Source organism: Trachemys scripta, chromosome 18, assembly GCF_013100865.1.
Source record: "Trachemys scripta elegans isolate TJP31775 chromosome 18, CAS_Tse_1.0, whole genome shotgun sequence".
NCBI lineage: Eukaryota > Metazoa > Chordata > Testudines > Emydidae > Trachemys > Trachemys scripta.
The window spans coordinates 7,502,201-7,518,672 of NC_048315.1; the positions used below are offsets into that span (position 1 = coordinate 7,502,201).

Here is a 16,472-nt window from a genome sequence, read left to right on the forward strand (position 1 = left end):
TATTCTTTGAGAGGGAGCTCTTATTTCTCAGTCTAATTCTGTGGCTAGAAAATACAGAACATTCCAAATACTGCTTAATGAACAGTATACATTTAAATAGCCATAGGCCATAATTTAGAAAAGCGTAAAAGGAAAGGAAAGCTGAAAACGATAGAATAGAATTCTCCACTGAAAAGTGATATGGGGATGTGTGTGTATAGGGGGAAAGGAAGGGAAAATGCTTTATGAAATTTTGTGTTGGTGAAATAACTTTTTATCCATGTGAAATATGACTTGAAGTTTAGTGCCGTAGGTCAAATTTATTTTGTGTATGTCTGAAATATTATGGAAAGCTATTCACTATAATTTAATGTGGCATAGCCAAAATTGCATTTAAGTGGTGATTACATTGTACATTTATCTGACTTTACAATAAAATAGATTACAGTAATTAAGATTATATTAAGATTGCGGTAATTGGATTTTGCTAGATTTTCCCCCCTGATATTGGGTTTTCATTGTATAAATCAGGTAAGAGGACGCTTGTTTCTTTTTAAAAAAAAAAATGTTTGTAACTAGTAGCAGTTTATTTCCCCCTGTGGAAACTTCTTTGACTTGAGCAAGCTCTGTTTGAGGAATTGAATCCTCCCTTCTAAACAGTGATAGGGAATAAGCAGCACTTTCTGAATTTGCTTGTTGCTTTCCTTTTGTTTGTTTTTATTAAGAAATGCACTTAACATTATGCAGTGGTCTTGGCGGGGGATTTGCCAGTTATTATAGTCAGAGGTAGTGGGAAAGAAACACTCGCTTGTAATTTTATATTCGCTTTCCAAAAGCCTGGAAGGAAACTAATTCAAACGGAACTGCTGTATAACGTTAAATCTGTTTATGAAGTTAGTATAGCCCTCCCCACTTAAAGAACCAGCTACATATGTAGCTTATGATAAAAAGAGATAGGTAAACAATCTATTCTACTGCGTGCGTTTTTTATACAAAATACAACTTATTGTAATAGCTGTTGAAACAAACAAACAAAAACAAAAAAATGCAGTAATCCTTTAAGGGTTTTTACTGGCCTTAGCATTTCTGTTTGATGAAGAAAATCTTTTGAATTCTAAAGATTCTTTCTTTTAAAAAAATTATCACTAGCCAAGAAAGAATAAAAACATAGTGCCAGATTGTACCCGCTGTGGCTTTTTCCTGCACACTGGACATGAATTCCCACTGAATATTAATCATTGCATCAAGACCAGGCTGACTTATCTGTCTCCCACAGAATGGCTGGGGCTTCAGCCCCTGAGATCTGCCAGTGTCCGTGGTCATCTACACATAAGCCCTTAGTCTCTAAGGTTCCCTGTGCTCTCCTGTTTGTAGCTATATACTCCTCCTCAGGGGCATTTCAGTATGTAGTACAGGGAGACTGGTGTGTGCTAATGAAAACGAGGGCAGCGTTAGTTTGCAGTGGGGTCCTATACAGGGCTCAGGTGATGGACAGTGCCACAGTTATTTAGGGTACCAACTTTAGGGCGAAGAACAATGCTGTGGGCATTTGAGCTTTTAAAACTGCATTTCCATGTTTTTTACCATTGTCACCTTGTGATTCTTCCTAAAAATTGGCCTGATAAAACAGCCCTAGCAATGATACGTAACCACCACTTTGGATTCCCCAGGCAGTGGCTGGCCATCCAGAAGTTACGAAGCAAAATACAGAAGAAAGTGGACCGAAAAGCCAGCAAAGGAAGGAAAATCCGGTGAGTGGCCGCTTCTTCAAACTACAGAGAAGTAGCTCTTGTTTCATCAGTTGTAACCCGACTGCCCTGTTTTGGCACCGAAATGCTTTGCCAGACTTGTTTTGTCCTTGCAAGGTAGATGATGTTGCTTTGAGACATGCCCGTTGGGGGAGGGAGCTTTTAATGAATCTAGAACTAGTGATCAATTGGATATAATCAAAGCGGGAATTGCCCAAATCAGTCTTTACAAGAATGTTTCACTGGGCATAAAAAATGTCAAGGGAAAGACTTTCAGAAATGCCTAAGAGATTGAGGGCCACAAGTCCCAATGAAAGTGAATGGGACTTGTGCTCCTAAATCCTTTAGGGCTAGATTTACAAAGGTATTTAGTTGCCTAAAGATGCAGATAGGTGCATATGCCTGTGTTAGGCACCTAATTGTGGTAGACTTTCAGTAAAGATGAGGTGAGTGAGGTAATATTTTTTAATAAACTTTCAATGGGAGTTAGGTGCCTGTCTGGGTTAGGTGCTCTTGTAAGTCCCACTAGCCACTTATCTGCATTTTTAGGCACTTAAATTATTTTGCGGATCTGGCCCGTAGTCACTAAAATTTGTGACCTTTTCCTTCTAATGTTTGCATTTGCAAACTCTTCCAGGTTGTGGGGTGAGGATGGAAAGTGTGTAGAGGAGCTGGATTTGTTCCCCTTTGCAGAGCAGGTGCATTAGTCTCCCTGAGTTCAGAGTGACTGCATGATTTGTAGTGGAGGAGGGATTTGTAGCACAGAGGCACGCTGGAAAGCTGCACTGCTTCCTGAAAAATCTGCAACATTAACCAGCCTTTTGTGAGTAAACTATAAATCTTGAGTTTAGATGGCATCTGATAGAAAGTCAGTGGAGTCAGTGTGGGTCAGGCCTGGCATAGCCATTTTTAAGATAGATGTCGTAAAATAATTTATTAAAAGAGGGACGAGCTACTTTGTTGGCCTGAAAAGCCTGTAATTATTGACTATCAATATTCTATTCTGTCAGCATCACACATAATTGGATATATTCATGATTCAGTCAAAACTACTGACAACATCACACAACTGAGTCAGACTCATAAACCTTTAGGAATAATGGGGCAAGTCTCTCTTTGTGTGTGATCCATGCACTTCGGAATTCTTGAGAGATCAGAAATCCCTCCGCATCCGTGGCTTGTTACATGTTAGCTGCCTTTTTAAACAAGAGTTGCACTGACCCAGGGGAGAAAATATAAATGTATAGAAAAGAAGAAAATATGCATTTGCTGATGTATGTGATTAATGCACAATTAAATCCTATCATCTTTCCAGGCACACTAGGTTCAATTTTTGGCTCTGCCACTGGGTCACTCTGTGTGTGTGTGTGTGTGTGTGTGTGTGTGTGTGTGTGTGTGTGTGTGTCTTGAGTGATTCACTAAATCTCTCTGTACTTCCGTTTCCTCCTCTGCAGAACGTGGATAAATGTCACTTATCTTTTGTAAAGCACTTTGAGATCCGGGTGCGAAACATGCTATGTAAGCACTAAGTATTAATTGCTGTTACTTATCATTGTAGTCCACCGTCATCATACTGGCTTTCCACACCTTTCTGTGCTTTAAGATGTTGGGATGAAGGGCGCTGTATAAGTGCAAGATGCCGTCGAGGATTCTCTAAGCACTTTTAAAGCACCTGGCCTCTTAGCACTCCAGTGAGGGAGATGAGTGCTATCCCCATTTCACAGATGGGGAAACTGAGATACCAAAGGGTGAAGTGAGACTTGCCTACAGTCACACAGTTTGTCTTGGCAGAAAAAGAACCCGGGACTCCTGTCTCCCAAATCCCTTCTCTCACCCACTAGACCATATCGCTTCCTGAGTGGATATCTGAGTTATAGATTTCTACTTGTCATGGAATAATTGTGCAGCTGTGACTTGGGATGTCTCATGGTGTCTGTAATTTAATACTTTATATCTGATAGACTGGGGTTTTGGAAGCTCACATTTTAAAAGTGTGAGAGTAACTGGGCAGACAATTAGTGGTGGACAATTTATTAGTGTAATTAAGCCCTTTCTTCCAATTCACAAATTGTCCCTGAACATACTGTGATTTGTATGAATGCATTAATTGTCAATATCACTTAAGTGAACCCATAGAGTGAAATGCGTTCTCTTGTTTCACATTTCATCCTGTTGATTTTTTTTGTCATTTGTGGCATTTGTTTGCCCCAAGTCACAGTATTGTTCCCTGATTGGATGACTCTGCAACATTATAAGAGGGCGATTGCTTCAATGAGGAATGACAAAGACCCGTGTTTGTGCACAAAGGTCCATGTTCGAGGGTGAATGTGGTTATTTGCATGAAGAGCCATTCTGCAATATTCATGCGAGCTAAAACTCTCTCCAGGGAATGTTCCTGGATAAGAGAACAAAAAGGAGTGTAAAGGTGCCCAAGTGGAAAGGTGGTTTGTGAATCCTTTTGCCTGCTATTCATCAAGATGTAAGAATAGGAATGACTTGGGTAAAGCGTTTCGGACTTGGGGAGCCAGCAGAATACTTTACATAGAAAGCTGCTGGGTTGGAATCGCCTGCTCTAAAGACTAAGGGTGTAAAATCAGTGGCCTGTTCTGAGTTCCTGTGTAGTCTGTTTAGATTTTATTTAGCAGGTCCCGGAGCGTGAGGGGTGGACAGACTTCTGCAAGTTTCTGACCTAGTTGGAAAAACAAACTGGGAATTGGGCGCTCACAGGTGCAGTGTATTCTGGGGAGGCAGCTTGTTCTAGTGGACAAGTAACTGGACTTGGAGTCAGGAGCTCTGCAAATGTGTGACTTTGGGCAAATGACTTCACCTCCCTGTGCCTCTGTTGTTCCCACCCCTTTGTCTGTCTGGTCTTTTTATACTGTAAATTGTCCAGGAGAGGGGCTGTCTCTTACTACGTTTATATAGCCGCTAGCCCAGTGGAGCCTCAATCTTGGCTGGAGCCTCTAGGTCCTACCATGACAGATAATAATAATTCATGAAGGGAGACTGGTATTGTGGGAAAGCCTCTAGTAATCTAACCCTGCTCCCACCAGTGGCTTTTTGTTTGGGCACCAGTACTAAAGAGTGACTGAGGGCAGGTCTTCACTACAGGGGGGGGTCGATTTAAGATACGCAAATTCAGCTACACGAATAGCGTAGCTGAATTCGACCTATCGGAGCCGACTTACCCCGGTGTGGGGACGGCGGCAAAATCGACCTCCGCGGCTCCCCGTCGACGGCGCTTACTCCCACCTCTGCTGGTGGAGTAAGAGTGTCGATTCGGGGATCGATTGTCGCGCCCCGACAATTCGATCCCCGAGAGATCGATTTCTACCCGCCAATTCAGGCGGGTAGTGTAGACCTAGCCTAAGACACTGTTAGGGGAGAGTCTTTGATTCGTCAGAGTTTTTTGTCTTGGGTTAAAGTTCAGGTGCAAGTATACTGCTCAAGGACGCTGGAGTGTTTCGCTTTTGGCCGTGACAAAAAGTGATTGGTTTATTATTGCTCATCCACCATGTGGCATATGTTATCATCTGACTTTTATTCCCCTCTTGTTAACGTTAGGAAGGATGGAAAAACTGCCGACTCGAAATAGAGAGTCATTAAGCATTAGCCAACAAGGGAGCCGGCGTTTCCATTTCGGGGACTGGGACATTTCAGTGCAGGCAATGGCATTTCCTTTTCTTTAATAGTTACTAATGTGCTGTCTGTTTATTTCCTGCCTTATTCAGGTATCATGTCCATAGCAAACTGGTGAGCTTCATGGCACCTATTGACCACTGTACAATGAATGATGATGCCAGGTGAGTAATAGATTAATTATGGTTCTCAAATGGCTTCATGACAGCATGATATTGACCTGTTCTTCAGTCTGTCGCCCTCTCCATTTCTTCTTATCAGTTAACCATTTGTCACTGGCATTGTAGCCTGGGTGTCTTGGCCACATCTGTCCAGGCAATCTAGCTGAGCTTTCACTCCTGTAATTACTGTAAAACCAAACGAGAAGTTTCTATAAATCTTGATGCCAACTCCATGATTCCTGCTTTAAAAATCCCCCAGATTTTAAAATCTCTTCATTCTGGAGCATGATTATGGACATAGAGAGCCAAATTCCCCGGTGTCCATTGGCTGAAATCCCAGTTTAGAAAAATAATCAGGCCCTTTGCATCAGGAGTGGAGAGTTATACGCTATAGTCTTGTGAATTTTACGTAATATGAATGCTGTCAGTACAGCTAACAACCAGACGTAGTACCAAAAGAAGGAAATTCACTTAAAAGATCTAAATGATGTCTAGTCTTTATTCCTATTTAAATAATAAAAATGTCTGTACAAGGCTGTAGGAGCCCTAGCACATTTAATTAGTAAAGAAAACAAAACAAAACAGTGTAACTAACTATGAGCTTGACTGCTGGTAAGTGTTTTTGTGGGAGGGAGGTGGGCTTAATTTTCCAATGGATGTATTTATGCTACTTGAGAAATGCTTTTCTTCAGGTTCTTCAGACAGGCATTTAATCTTAACAGTTAGAGAGATGCCCATTTGTACGTTCATCTGTCTGGAATATGGCAATCACGCTTGTGCTGTTCCTAGTCAGTATCCTTTTGGATAGAGTTGTGGGAGTAATGGTGTGGAGTTCAGGGGTCTGTAGAGGTGTCAGTAGTGACCTGGAAAAGGCTGCTTTGTGGCAACTGGTAAAGAAGTTGAATATTGCTCTGTTTTTAATACATTAGGACCCCATTTATCTGAACAGGGTGACTGGTTGTTTGGATAAACAGGCAGGCTCTTTCTAGGCACATGATGCCCAGTGGGAGACCTAATAGCGTTTTGGGTAATAGGCTTTCAGGTAAGGAATGTTTAGAATAACGTGTGTCTACTGTATTTACCAGAAAGAATTATTGCCTCTGTGTTGCAGTTGAGTTTCAAATCTCCATGTCTCAACTTCTTCCCTGGCCCGCCAAAAACATAACCGAGTGGGTGCATCGCACATGGCTTTCTGGATGTGGCCAGCCTGAAGTGAGTTGTGGGTACTAGTGATTTCCTCCTATTCCTCAAAAAGAAGAACAGGAGTACTTGTGGCACCTTAGAGACTAACAAATTTATTAGAGCATAAGCTTTCGTGGACTACAGCCCACTTCTTCGGATGCATATAGCTGTGGGCTGTAGTCCACGAAAGCTTATGCTCTAATAAATTTGTTAGTCTCTAAGGTGCCACAAGTACTCCTGTTCTTCTTTTTGCGGATACAGACTAACACGGCTGTTACTCTGAAACCTCCTATTCCTATCTCCCTCACGCATCACCCTTGAAGTTTAAGCATGAATGTTCCAGAAGCACACAGGTTATGCTGGTTTAGAGAGGGAATAGCGGTCCTTGTGGTAGGTGAATAGTTGGTGGGCCCCGGGTCCTTTATTGCTTTGTAGATCATAATTGGCATCTTCAGTTTCACCCACAAGTTTGCTGGCAGCCAGCCGGTAGCATGGGAGTAACACACTCATGCCTTGCTATCTTGCCCAGAGAGGCTTACCGACTTCATTCTATGCTGCTCAAATTTCTAGGTGGCCCTGGCAGGGACCCCTGCGGTGACATAGCTTAGGAGTAACACAGGTATTGATGTCCATGACAGGCACTGCAGCACAGTGGAAAGATCACAACCTTTTGGCCAAAGCTCAGTCATTGCTAGATTCTGCCTGGAAGAAAATTCTAAAACTTGATTATTCTCTTGGCCTCTTACAATAAAAGGGAATGTGGTAGAGACACAGGCTGAACATTCCCTGATCCACATGTATGCCTGAAGAGGGCTCATTTCATAGAACCTGGGCTGCCGCTTCTTCCATCTTAATGGCTTTTCTGTAAAGATAAGGGTAGATGCTTGGTTTGTTTTCACTTTTAAGCTCTAGTGTCATTAATGTGCTATGGGGAAAGGCTGAAGTTGCAGCAGCAAATTCTCCCTTTCTTGACTATTCATTAGTAAGTTACTCTCCTTGTCGCAGGGACAATGTCGGCTACTTCCTTTTCATAGGTTATTTTGCATTCTCCATTTTTTCTGATGACCTTTTAAAAATGCATTCACCTATGGGTTTGTGAGAAGTAGCTTGAGGTAAGAAGAGGTGCGTGCTGGAACTTGTGGGCTAGGGGAGACTTGTACATGTGTGTGTTTGGATGGACAGATGCACTTATATTCTTCTGTTGACGAAGGCCACCATTAGCATTTTAGTGTTAGCATTGGCACTACCAGCAAAGATGTGCTTATAGTGCTGGGATTGGGGGCTTTGCTTTTTGGGATGGCCCAAAGGGGAACCAGGTGGGAGACGTTAAAATCCACGTGTTTCTATAAACATGGGAAAAGAAGCACCTCTTGCTTTTAGATTGCAAAAATCAAGCCTCAGCATAAACATGTCCCTAAACTAGTCTCTTCTACCTTTCTTGTAATGTGCTTCTCTCACTACCCAGGTCTTAATTTATTTATTTTGTTTTAGCGTAATTAGTGGGCGGCATGGTAGGAAACCCCCCCCCGTAAGAGCTGGTACACACCTTGTGCATAATAATATGGTAGATTCTAATATTTCTCTATCCCAGTATTATCTCCAGTTGACTAACTGTGACTTATGCACTGAGAATTTTAAATGAGGTTGGGGGTGTTTTCCGTTGTGTGTGTGTGTGTGTGTGTGTGTTATATATATTCTCCTATAGATTAATCATGCACACACCCCCATGCACACAAAATGAACGACACCTCAATTTACCTGCGTGTGTGCATAAGTGTAAAATAAAAAGGCTGATGATAAGAACCTGGGAATTGTCATAGCATGTTGGCTCAGGCCGGAGGTGACCTTGCCACCACTTTGTCAGAGGACAGCAGTTGTGTGTGTTCCAAAAGTTGCACAGAGCAGCCTGCGAGCCGAAACCCCATACAGCGCGCACGCCAATGCTAAATGCACTGGAGCAGCCTGGAGAACAGAGCAGTTCAGGGGCAACCATAACCTGTCTGAACTGCAACACACTTCATTGGGCGGCTGTCCTCCCCCGTCCTCCCCCACCCTCCCCCACCACTTTTCAGAGAGGCACCTTGACTCCCAACTAAACGCAGGGGGTCCAGCTGACCCTCAGAACCTATTACCGCTAATAGGATGTTATCTGTGTTATGCTGTGTCAACATAGTTATCACTGTGATGGGGGAGAGAGTGTTTGACATTTGGTTTACTGAAAGCATCTCCTGGGGGCTTTCACCACTTAGAGCGGGTTATTCTATCGCTTGCATGTTTTACAGGTTCTTTCTCTGGCAGGAATGGGGGCAGCAGCTGCTGCTGCTCATTGCCTGGCTGTGTGAAGTTATTTCTGTCATTAAGTTTATCATCCACTTTGGGCCTGGTGTACTTTTTAATGGCATTGAAGTTACTCAGCTGGGTTTCTAGTCATACAAAATGTTCCAGCTAGCTTGTCGGTTTGTTACCCCCAGCCAGTTGCCAGAGTGGGTTTTCCAGCAAATTTGCCATTGGATTCTAGCTGGGTCTGACCGACACATGCTTCTACAACATGCAAGGTTATACTTTCAAAATATACACTGAGGCAGCGTAGCCTAGTAGATGGGGGCAGAACTGGGAGGGAGACCAGCTGTATTCCAGGCTGTCCCACTGGCTTGCTATTTATAGTGCTGTAGAGGGAGCCCAGGTCTGTAGTCCTGGGCTCTGAGACTCACTTCTGTAGGTCTTTTTTGTTTGCAGTGTAAACATACCCTAGAGATCTTTAGCACCACACAGCAGTGTTAGACAACAATTGAGGAGAGGATGAGAGGAATGCAGCATCCAATTTAAACTGTGGGTGAATTTAAAAAGGGAAAGATACCTATGTGCATGAACATGGGAAAGTAATGATAACACGGGGTAGTAAAAGGTAATTTTATTGCTTGCAAGTGTGAATTACTAAATTGCTCAGATGTCTAGAGGCATGACCCCAAAGTAAATAAAACACTATACCACCATATGTTGTAGTCTGAAAGGGTTTAAGCCAGAAACAAGTTTTTAAGCCTAAAGAAGGAATTAATTGTTAGAGGGTTAGGGAGCTGGGGCGGTAATAAAGGCCTGAAATAGATACATTTATGCATAGGCCACTTGGCACCACTCTGACAGTGTAAAGGGGCCTTAAAATGCCAGGTTTATGCTTACATGTACATGTGAACTATGCTTACACCCGCTTGCCGTGTGAAGGGACCATCTAGAATGGTGTAAATAAGAATCCAGGTCTCAGTGCTTGTTGCTGAAGAACAAAGTGACAAAGAAAAGATCCATTTGAAGAGAGAGAACCTTGCGCCTGGCTACACAAATGTTTAGTTCTCTGCAGGCTGGGATGTGAATCTACCCTGCCTCTTTGGAGCGGGATTAAATCAAAGCACATTAACAAACTGTTAATATACGTCAGCAGGGTCCGTGTGGAAAGTCAGTGCATGGCAGGCCAGTACAGGGTAGATGCGCACCCTGGTGTGCTGTGAACTAATTGTTCATGTAGACAAGAACCTTGTCTCTTGCTGGCCAGCGTGCAGGGAAAGGGATAAGCAGTGACTTCTGAGTGGTAAACACCAGAGCGAGATGGAATATTGTTTTACATCCTGAATTTTAGAAAAGAAATGTACAAATACAATACAGCCTCTTAAAGTGCTTTGTCAACATCACTGCCACGTTCCTTCTTATTCTCGCTGCTGCTTGGAATAATAGAATTTGTGCAGGCAATTAATCTTCAGGTTGCCACTTTTTCGTGCACCCAAATCATGGGCATAGCTGTTTAACCTCGTATTCACATATATTATGTTGTAATGTATGGTACACTGATGGCCTCCAACCTTCGATATTTTAAACCTCCTCTGGTATTATTTTAAAGTATATATTGGAAAGGTGGTTTTATAGCTATTTTAGGGATTGTGTGTGTGTGTAGGTATAGATTTAGATTTAATATTTAAATTTAAGATTGGGATTTGTACACCTATCTGTAGTATCATCACCACACCCCTTTAAAATAGGGAAGTGTTATAAATCCCCATTGTACAGATGGGGAATAGAGACACAGAAAGGCTAAGTGACTTGCCCAAGGTCACACAGGAGGTATGTGGCAAAGCAAGGAATTGAACTCAGGCCTTCCAAATCCCAGGCTAGTGCTCTAACCACTGGGCCATTCTTCCCCTTCAAGGGGCCTAAGTGGTTAGGCACCCAGCTCCCACTGAAAGTTCCTGCTGAAAGGGAGGGAATTGCCCCTTTGCAGATGAATAGAGGTTACAAATCCAGGCCCAGAGGAGCTTACCTATCTGTATGGAAATGAGTGTGGTTTTTGTTAGGAGTGACCACACAGAGTTGTTGATAATAGGCCCGATTCTGCTATTGATCTAGTCACAGTAGTAAGCACTACCCTCAGGAGTAAACATTTCCAGGATTGGGCCCTTGATTAGTATGATTGTTTATATTGTGCATTTTATTAGTATAGTTATCCGAGGGTTGGTGTGTGTGTGGGTGTGTGTTTCATATAGATATAATACATATATTCTCAAAAAACAAGCAGCTTGTCACAGTGTTTCTAATAATGATACTGTCCTAGTTATGTAACAACCTTATTATATCCCTGCTGGAAGTTTGAAAACTTGCACAAAGGAGTTCCTTAAAGATATAGATGTTTGGCCCAAACCCTCTTATCTCCCAAGAAGACACAGGCTGTTCTGACAGGTGAAACAAGACCGGGCAAATATGCAACATTGATCTAATCAGTTGGAACAAGAGCAATATTTTAACCGGTGCTACCTTTTAACAGCATCATTAAGGGCTCTCATTACTCTTTTATTAGAGGCTCACTCTATTTCTTATCAGATTACAGAATGAACATAACTCATGGCACTGATTTGATCTCTTGTTAAAGAGGATTACAGCTTTGCATTAACTCGGATTGACACGGTTTATAATTCGCTTGTTGATACACCATGCTGGCGGTGTCACATGTTTGACCCCCTCCTCAGCTGTGCTGCAGGAAAGGACACTCATACATCATCATTAAAGATGGCACCCAGCGCAGAAATGGGAAGCAAAAAAAGGGGAGGCTTTTCTGCAGTCATGTCAGGAAGAACCAAAACCCAACCACACTCTCAAGTGCAAAGTGAAATTCAGAACAGGGATTCATCCAGGGGAAGAGGCCGTATGTGTTAGCTTTTCGCTGGGTTATTTACAGTGGCAAGTGTTTCAAATCAAAACTTTGTACCGGCCGTGAGGTGGATTCGTGTGAAGAACATGCATGTGGAAAGGTAGTGGGATTCTGTCACTGTAGAACTTCCCATGAAATATCTCCTCTGGTGGGAAACTTCCTTCTCTTAAGGGACCTGAGGCCCCATTGAGATGATATAACTTTGAGCAAAGTTTGTGCCCAGTAAGTGACTTGGTCTGTGTCATCACATAGCGTAGTTAACACACCGTTACTCACTCTGGGTAGTTATGCCATGTGTCTCCTTGCTCGTTGTCTTCCTGTTAGGCTGTAATACCATTTGGCTGTGTAGACAAGTGCTTCCAGCTATGTCTGGGTAACTGGATTAACTGATCTGCCCTTCTCCCAGCTCTGTGCAGCGTATTGCCCGGATGTGTGTATTTCTTGCATGCAGGTACTCCCCTGGTATCGGGGGAAGCTGGGCAGGTTATCACAGAATGCACTGAAACAGACATGCACAGGCACTGTGTGGTGAGTGAGGATGCACCAGCGTGGTCATGATATGCAAAAAGGTGCTCCGTGGACACACCGCATGCGTGTGTGGGGATCCGGCCAGTTGGAATGTGCCATGGCCTGGTTACAGGAGTGTGGTTGTACCTCTAGTGTACAGGGGGCCCGTGACACTTTTCCATCTCTGAGGACTGAGCCTAATTATACAGTAGATCTAAAATACATAAATATAGCTATATCTAAAATAAGAGTGTTTCTGCCTGCAGGCCTCTGGAGTCTGCGAGATTTCCCTCCCTCTCTGTAGGAAGTAGTGTCCTTGTAGTGCAGGCATCCTCAACTTCCATTCAGGCCCTCACATGGCCTTCTGCTGGAAGTATTAATTTGCAGCATGTGTAGAGAGAAGAGGTGATGGCTCAGGGTGCAGTGCAGTTTCCTGCTTCCCCTGCTCCCTGTGTAAGGAATGAAACTGATACTGATGGAGCTGAATAGCACTTGTGTAGCCCCTTCCGTCTGAGAATCCCATTAATAGAAACCAAATTGTATTGACCTTCCCAGCACCCCCCCTGAGGTTGGGAGACATTTATGGAAATAGAGACACAGATAGGTGATGGGAGAGATTTTCAAAAATGCTCAGGGATTTAGGAATACAAATCTCATTGGAAATTGATGGGTCTTGTGCTCCTAAATCCCTTAGGTGCTTTTGAAAATTTGCCCCTAAGCCACCCTTGCCCAGGGCGACCCAGGAAGTCCTTGGCAGAGTCAGGAATAGAGTCCACACGTGCTGAGTTCCAGTCCAGTGCCTGAACCCAAATATCATCCTTCCCTTTACCTATGTTGGCTGACTATTGTAAGAAAACTCTTATATGTTTTACAACTGGGCTGTGAACCGTAGGCGTCTGCTTGTCACGTCCACATCCATTGGAGTGTGTGCGTAGGTGTAGTCACCTCTAAAAAGTTTCAGTGAGAGACTTAAGGAACTCAGTCTGTTGAGCTTATCAAAAAGTAGATCAAGAGGAGACTTGATTATGGTCTCTCGCGTCTTCCCAGGGAGGAAATGGCAGGTACTCAAGGGCTGCTTATTCTAGTTAACAAGAACCAGTGGCTGGAAGCTGAAGCCAGGCAAATTCAAATTAGAAATAAGCGGCTAGTTTTTACCAGGCAGGGGGATTAACCACTGGTACAAACGACCAAGGGAAGACGTGGATTTTCCATCTCTTGAGGTTTCAAGTCAAGACTGGATGCGTTTCTGGAAGACGGGCTTTAGTCCAGCACAAGTCATTGGGCTCGGTGCAGGGGTGAGTGAGTGAGGTTCAGTGGCTTGTGTTATGTTGGAGATGTGAGTAGATGGTCTGAGATCCCTTCCGGCCTTAACACCTATTAATCTGTTAAAGTAATTCAGTCATCCCAAATTCATCCCAACAAAGACGCGAGCCCGCCCATCTCATAGGGTGTGTGCCTGTATTATACGCAGTATTTTTAAAAAGAGCAGAATACTGGAATCTCCTTCAAACCTCTCAGATTCCAAATGGCTAGAAAAATAAAATGCAGCTGATGCCGTTCATGGGCCTATTTCTTACTGCAGTTCTTTTGTATACGATGCAGGTGTAGGGTCAGGCTGGAAAATGGTTCTTTGGTCAGTGCTGAGCTGTGATATCTTGCCCTGTGGCATCACCAGAAGGACGTATTTGCTATGAAGCCTTGACAGATTTTTTTCCGCACCGTGAGAGAGGTTCAAGCCAACCATTGCAGCATGGTAACCAGTACAGATGTAGTATGCAAATTAACTGTTATAATTGGTGGCTTCCTCCCTTCATGCCCTAATGAGCTCTTCCGTAACGGCCTGGAAATCACACTGTGGCTGTGCCCAGTAAAGTCAGTGACTAAACTTCCATTGGCTTCAGTGTCAGCAGAATTGGGACCTTTTGGAGTTGGAATCATCTGCCCATATAGAGATGGGCAGGAGACACTAAGTGTGTGCATCAGGGCCTGGATTTTCCCAACATTTAGAAAGGGAGGGAACTGGGATTTTGGTCCAAGGCCATTGTTGATTATACCTATCAACTATATAAAACAGCAAGATGAAAAATCTTCCTAGATTGCAGAATTTATGAAAACACCTAATCCTTATTTTTGTTGTATCCCTACTGTCATCTGGACAACTGTGTGTGGTGGTGGTGGACAGCTGTATATATATAATGTATGTACTACATGTGGTTTGTGTGTATATACTTTTATATGTGTGTGTTCATGTGTACAATATATACACACACACACCCCTCAACCACACACACTATACCTGGTGTGCTTGGGCATGTATGCAATAATAGACACATGGTTGCCTGGTTGTACTTCTATCTAAGAATTGTTTTAACAGGTCTTATTGCTCTTTAGTTGTATACATCGAAAAGGAACTATTTTGTCGTCTTCGTAGACACATGAATGGTGTTCACTGAATATTTTTTCCCATGCAGTTTGAGATTGGCGTAGCATGGAGAAACCCAGTTATCTGTCATTGCGCTGTTCTTAATTACAAATAAAAAAAATCAGTACACACTTTCTCATACATGTGCCTATTGGCTCGCGTTTTGTCTCCTGAAAGCCTTGTGGTAGACTTGTTACTACTGGCAATTTTTAAATCGTCACTGGATGTTTTTCTAAAACATATGCTCTAGTTCTACCACGGCGATTGGGCTTGAAGCAGGAATTGATTCATGAAAGTCCCGTAGCCTGCGTAACGCAGGATCAAATGTATGGTCATGAGTACAAACCCAGTCTACAGTGAGAAGGCAGTTCCAGCACCAGCCCTTGCCAGGATGTTGACAAAAGCTGGAGATTAACTGGCTGCCCGTGAGGTACTGACTTAGACTGTTTTGCTTGGGTTTGACCTGGGTGACATGTTCTTCCTGATCAGCCTTTCTTACTCTCGAAGTTACTGCTATTGCTCTGTCAGTCACAGCGCGTCTCACTGCGAGCGGTGGGGGGTACGTCGTATGAAATCCTGGCATTAAAGGATTAATTTACTTCCATTACATAAGAGTTAAAAAAAAAAAAAAAAAGTTCATGAGATACCAGCCTTTACTCAGCACACTCCGTGTCTGGTATTAAACCACCAAGAGGCTGGATTAACGGTGGAATTTGGGCTCTCCGGCTGTCAATCCAGCACCTTTCACCAACACCGAATCTACTAAAATAAATAAAATGAACCGAAGTGACACTTTCTGGAACTAGTGAGTCAGATGCTTCTCTCTTGCACATGTGTAAATCCAGAGGAACTCTACTGACTTCAGTGGAATTATTCCAGATTTACGTAACCAAGAGGAAAATTTGGCCCACTCGGTGTGGGTTTAATCCTGTGACTCTCATTGATTAATGCTAACATCCGGGGTAATCCATTTGAATATTATCTCCCCCACCCTCCTCCGTGGAAAAAAAAATTCTGCTAGCTTGCGAATGAGCCCCGTTTCCTAAATTACACCATGGGGAAGGGTTAAGCCCTGTGACGTTTACACTGCAGCTTCTAGGAAGAGACCCCTTCCTGGGGCTTGTTGACATTGCCGGGGTATTCTATTGTAAATATTGGCGGGGAACCGTCACTCCAACACCCTTGCAGCTGTCTCAACCTGGCTGATTCATGTTGGACAACTGTGTGAGCTTGTGACAGAGCCTGGAGTTTGGTGGTGGCTTAGCAATAGACCTTCCGCTGCTTCTGAATTGTTTGGAACGCCAGCAAGGCACATGTCCTCCTGTGAAACACAAACCGTTCAACTCAACTATTGGTCTGAGGCATCGGTGTTCCCAGGATGCTCTTCCCACAGCTCCTGTGTATCGTTTTTGTTTGGTGGGCATCTTTTTTGTTTTGTTTTTACCAGTAGTTCACTCTTTTAGAAATTGATTCACGTATAAGCAGTTAAGCATCCCATGGCTTTTAACTATAGTTGTTAAAGGGGTTGGTATTTGAACAAGGAGCTTCATCTTTTCAAAGCTGGCAGTCATGAAACAGAAAATGTGACCCTGGCTAATGCCAGTTTTCTGGAATCATCAAGCCCTTACATTTAATATTCAACATAT

The 16,472-nt window shown here is 43.2% G+C and overlaps 1 protein-coding gene across 1 annotated transcript in view; it reads left to right on the forward strand.

Moving 5' to 3' along the window:
• AATF (apoptosis antagonizing transcription factor) overlaps positions 1-16,472 on the forward strand; it is a gene marked incomplete at its 5' end in the record, with an annotated part of 77,172 nt that overhangs the window by 48,366 nt on the left and 12,334 nt on the right. The window contains 2 exon segments of the mRNA XM_034752343.1: positions 1,650-1,730; positions 5,459-5,530. Of these exon segments, the coding sequence (XP_034608234.1) occupies positions 1,650-1,730; positions 5,459-5,530 (153 nt within the window).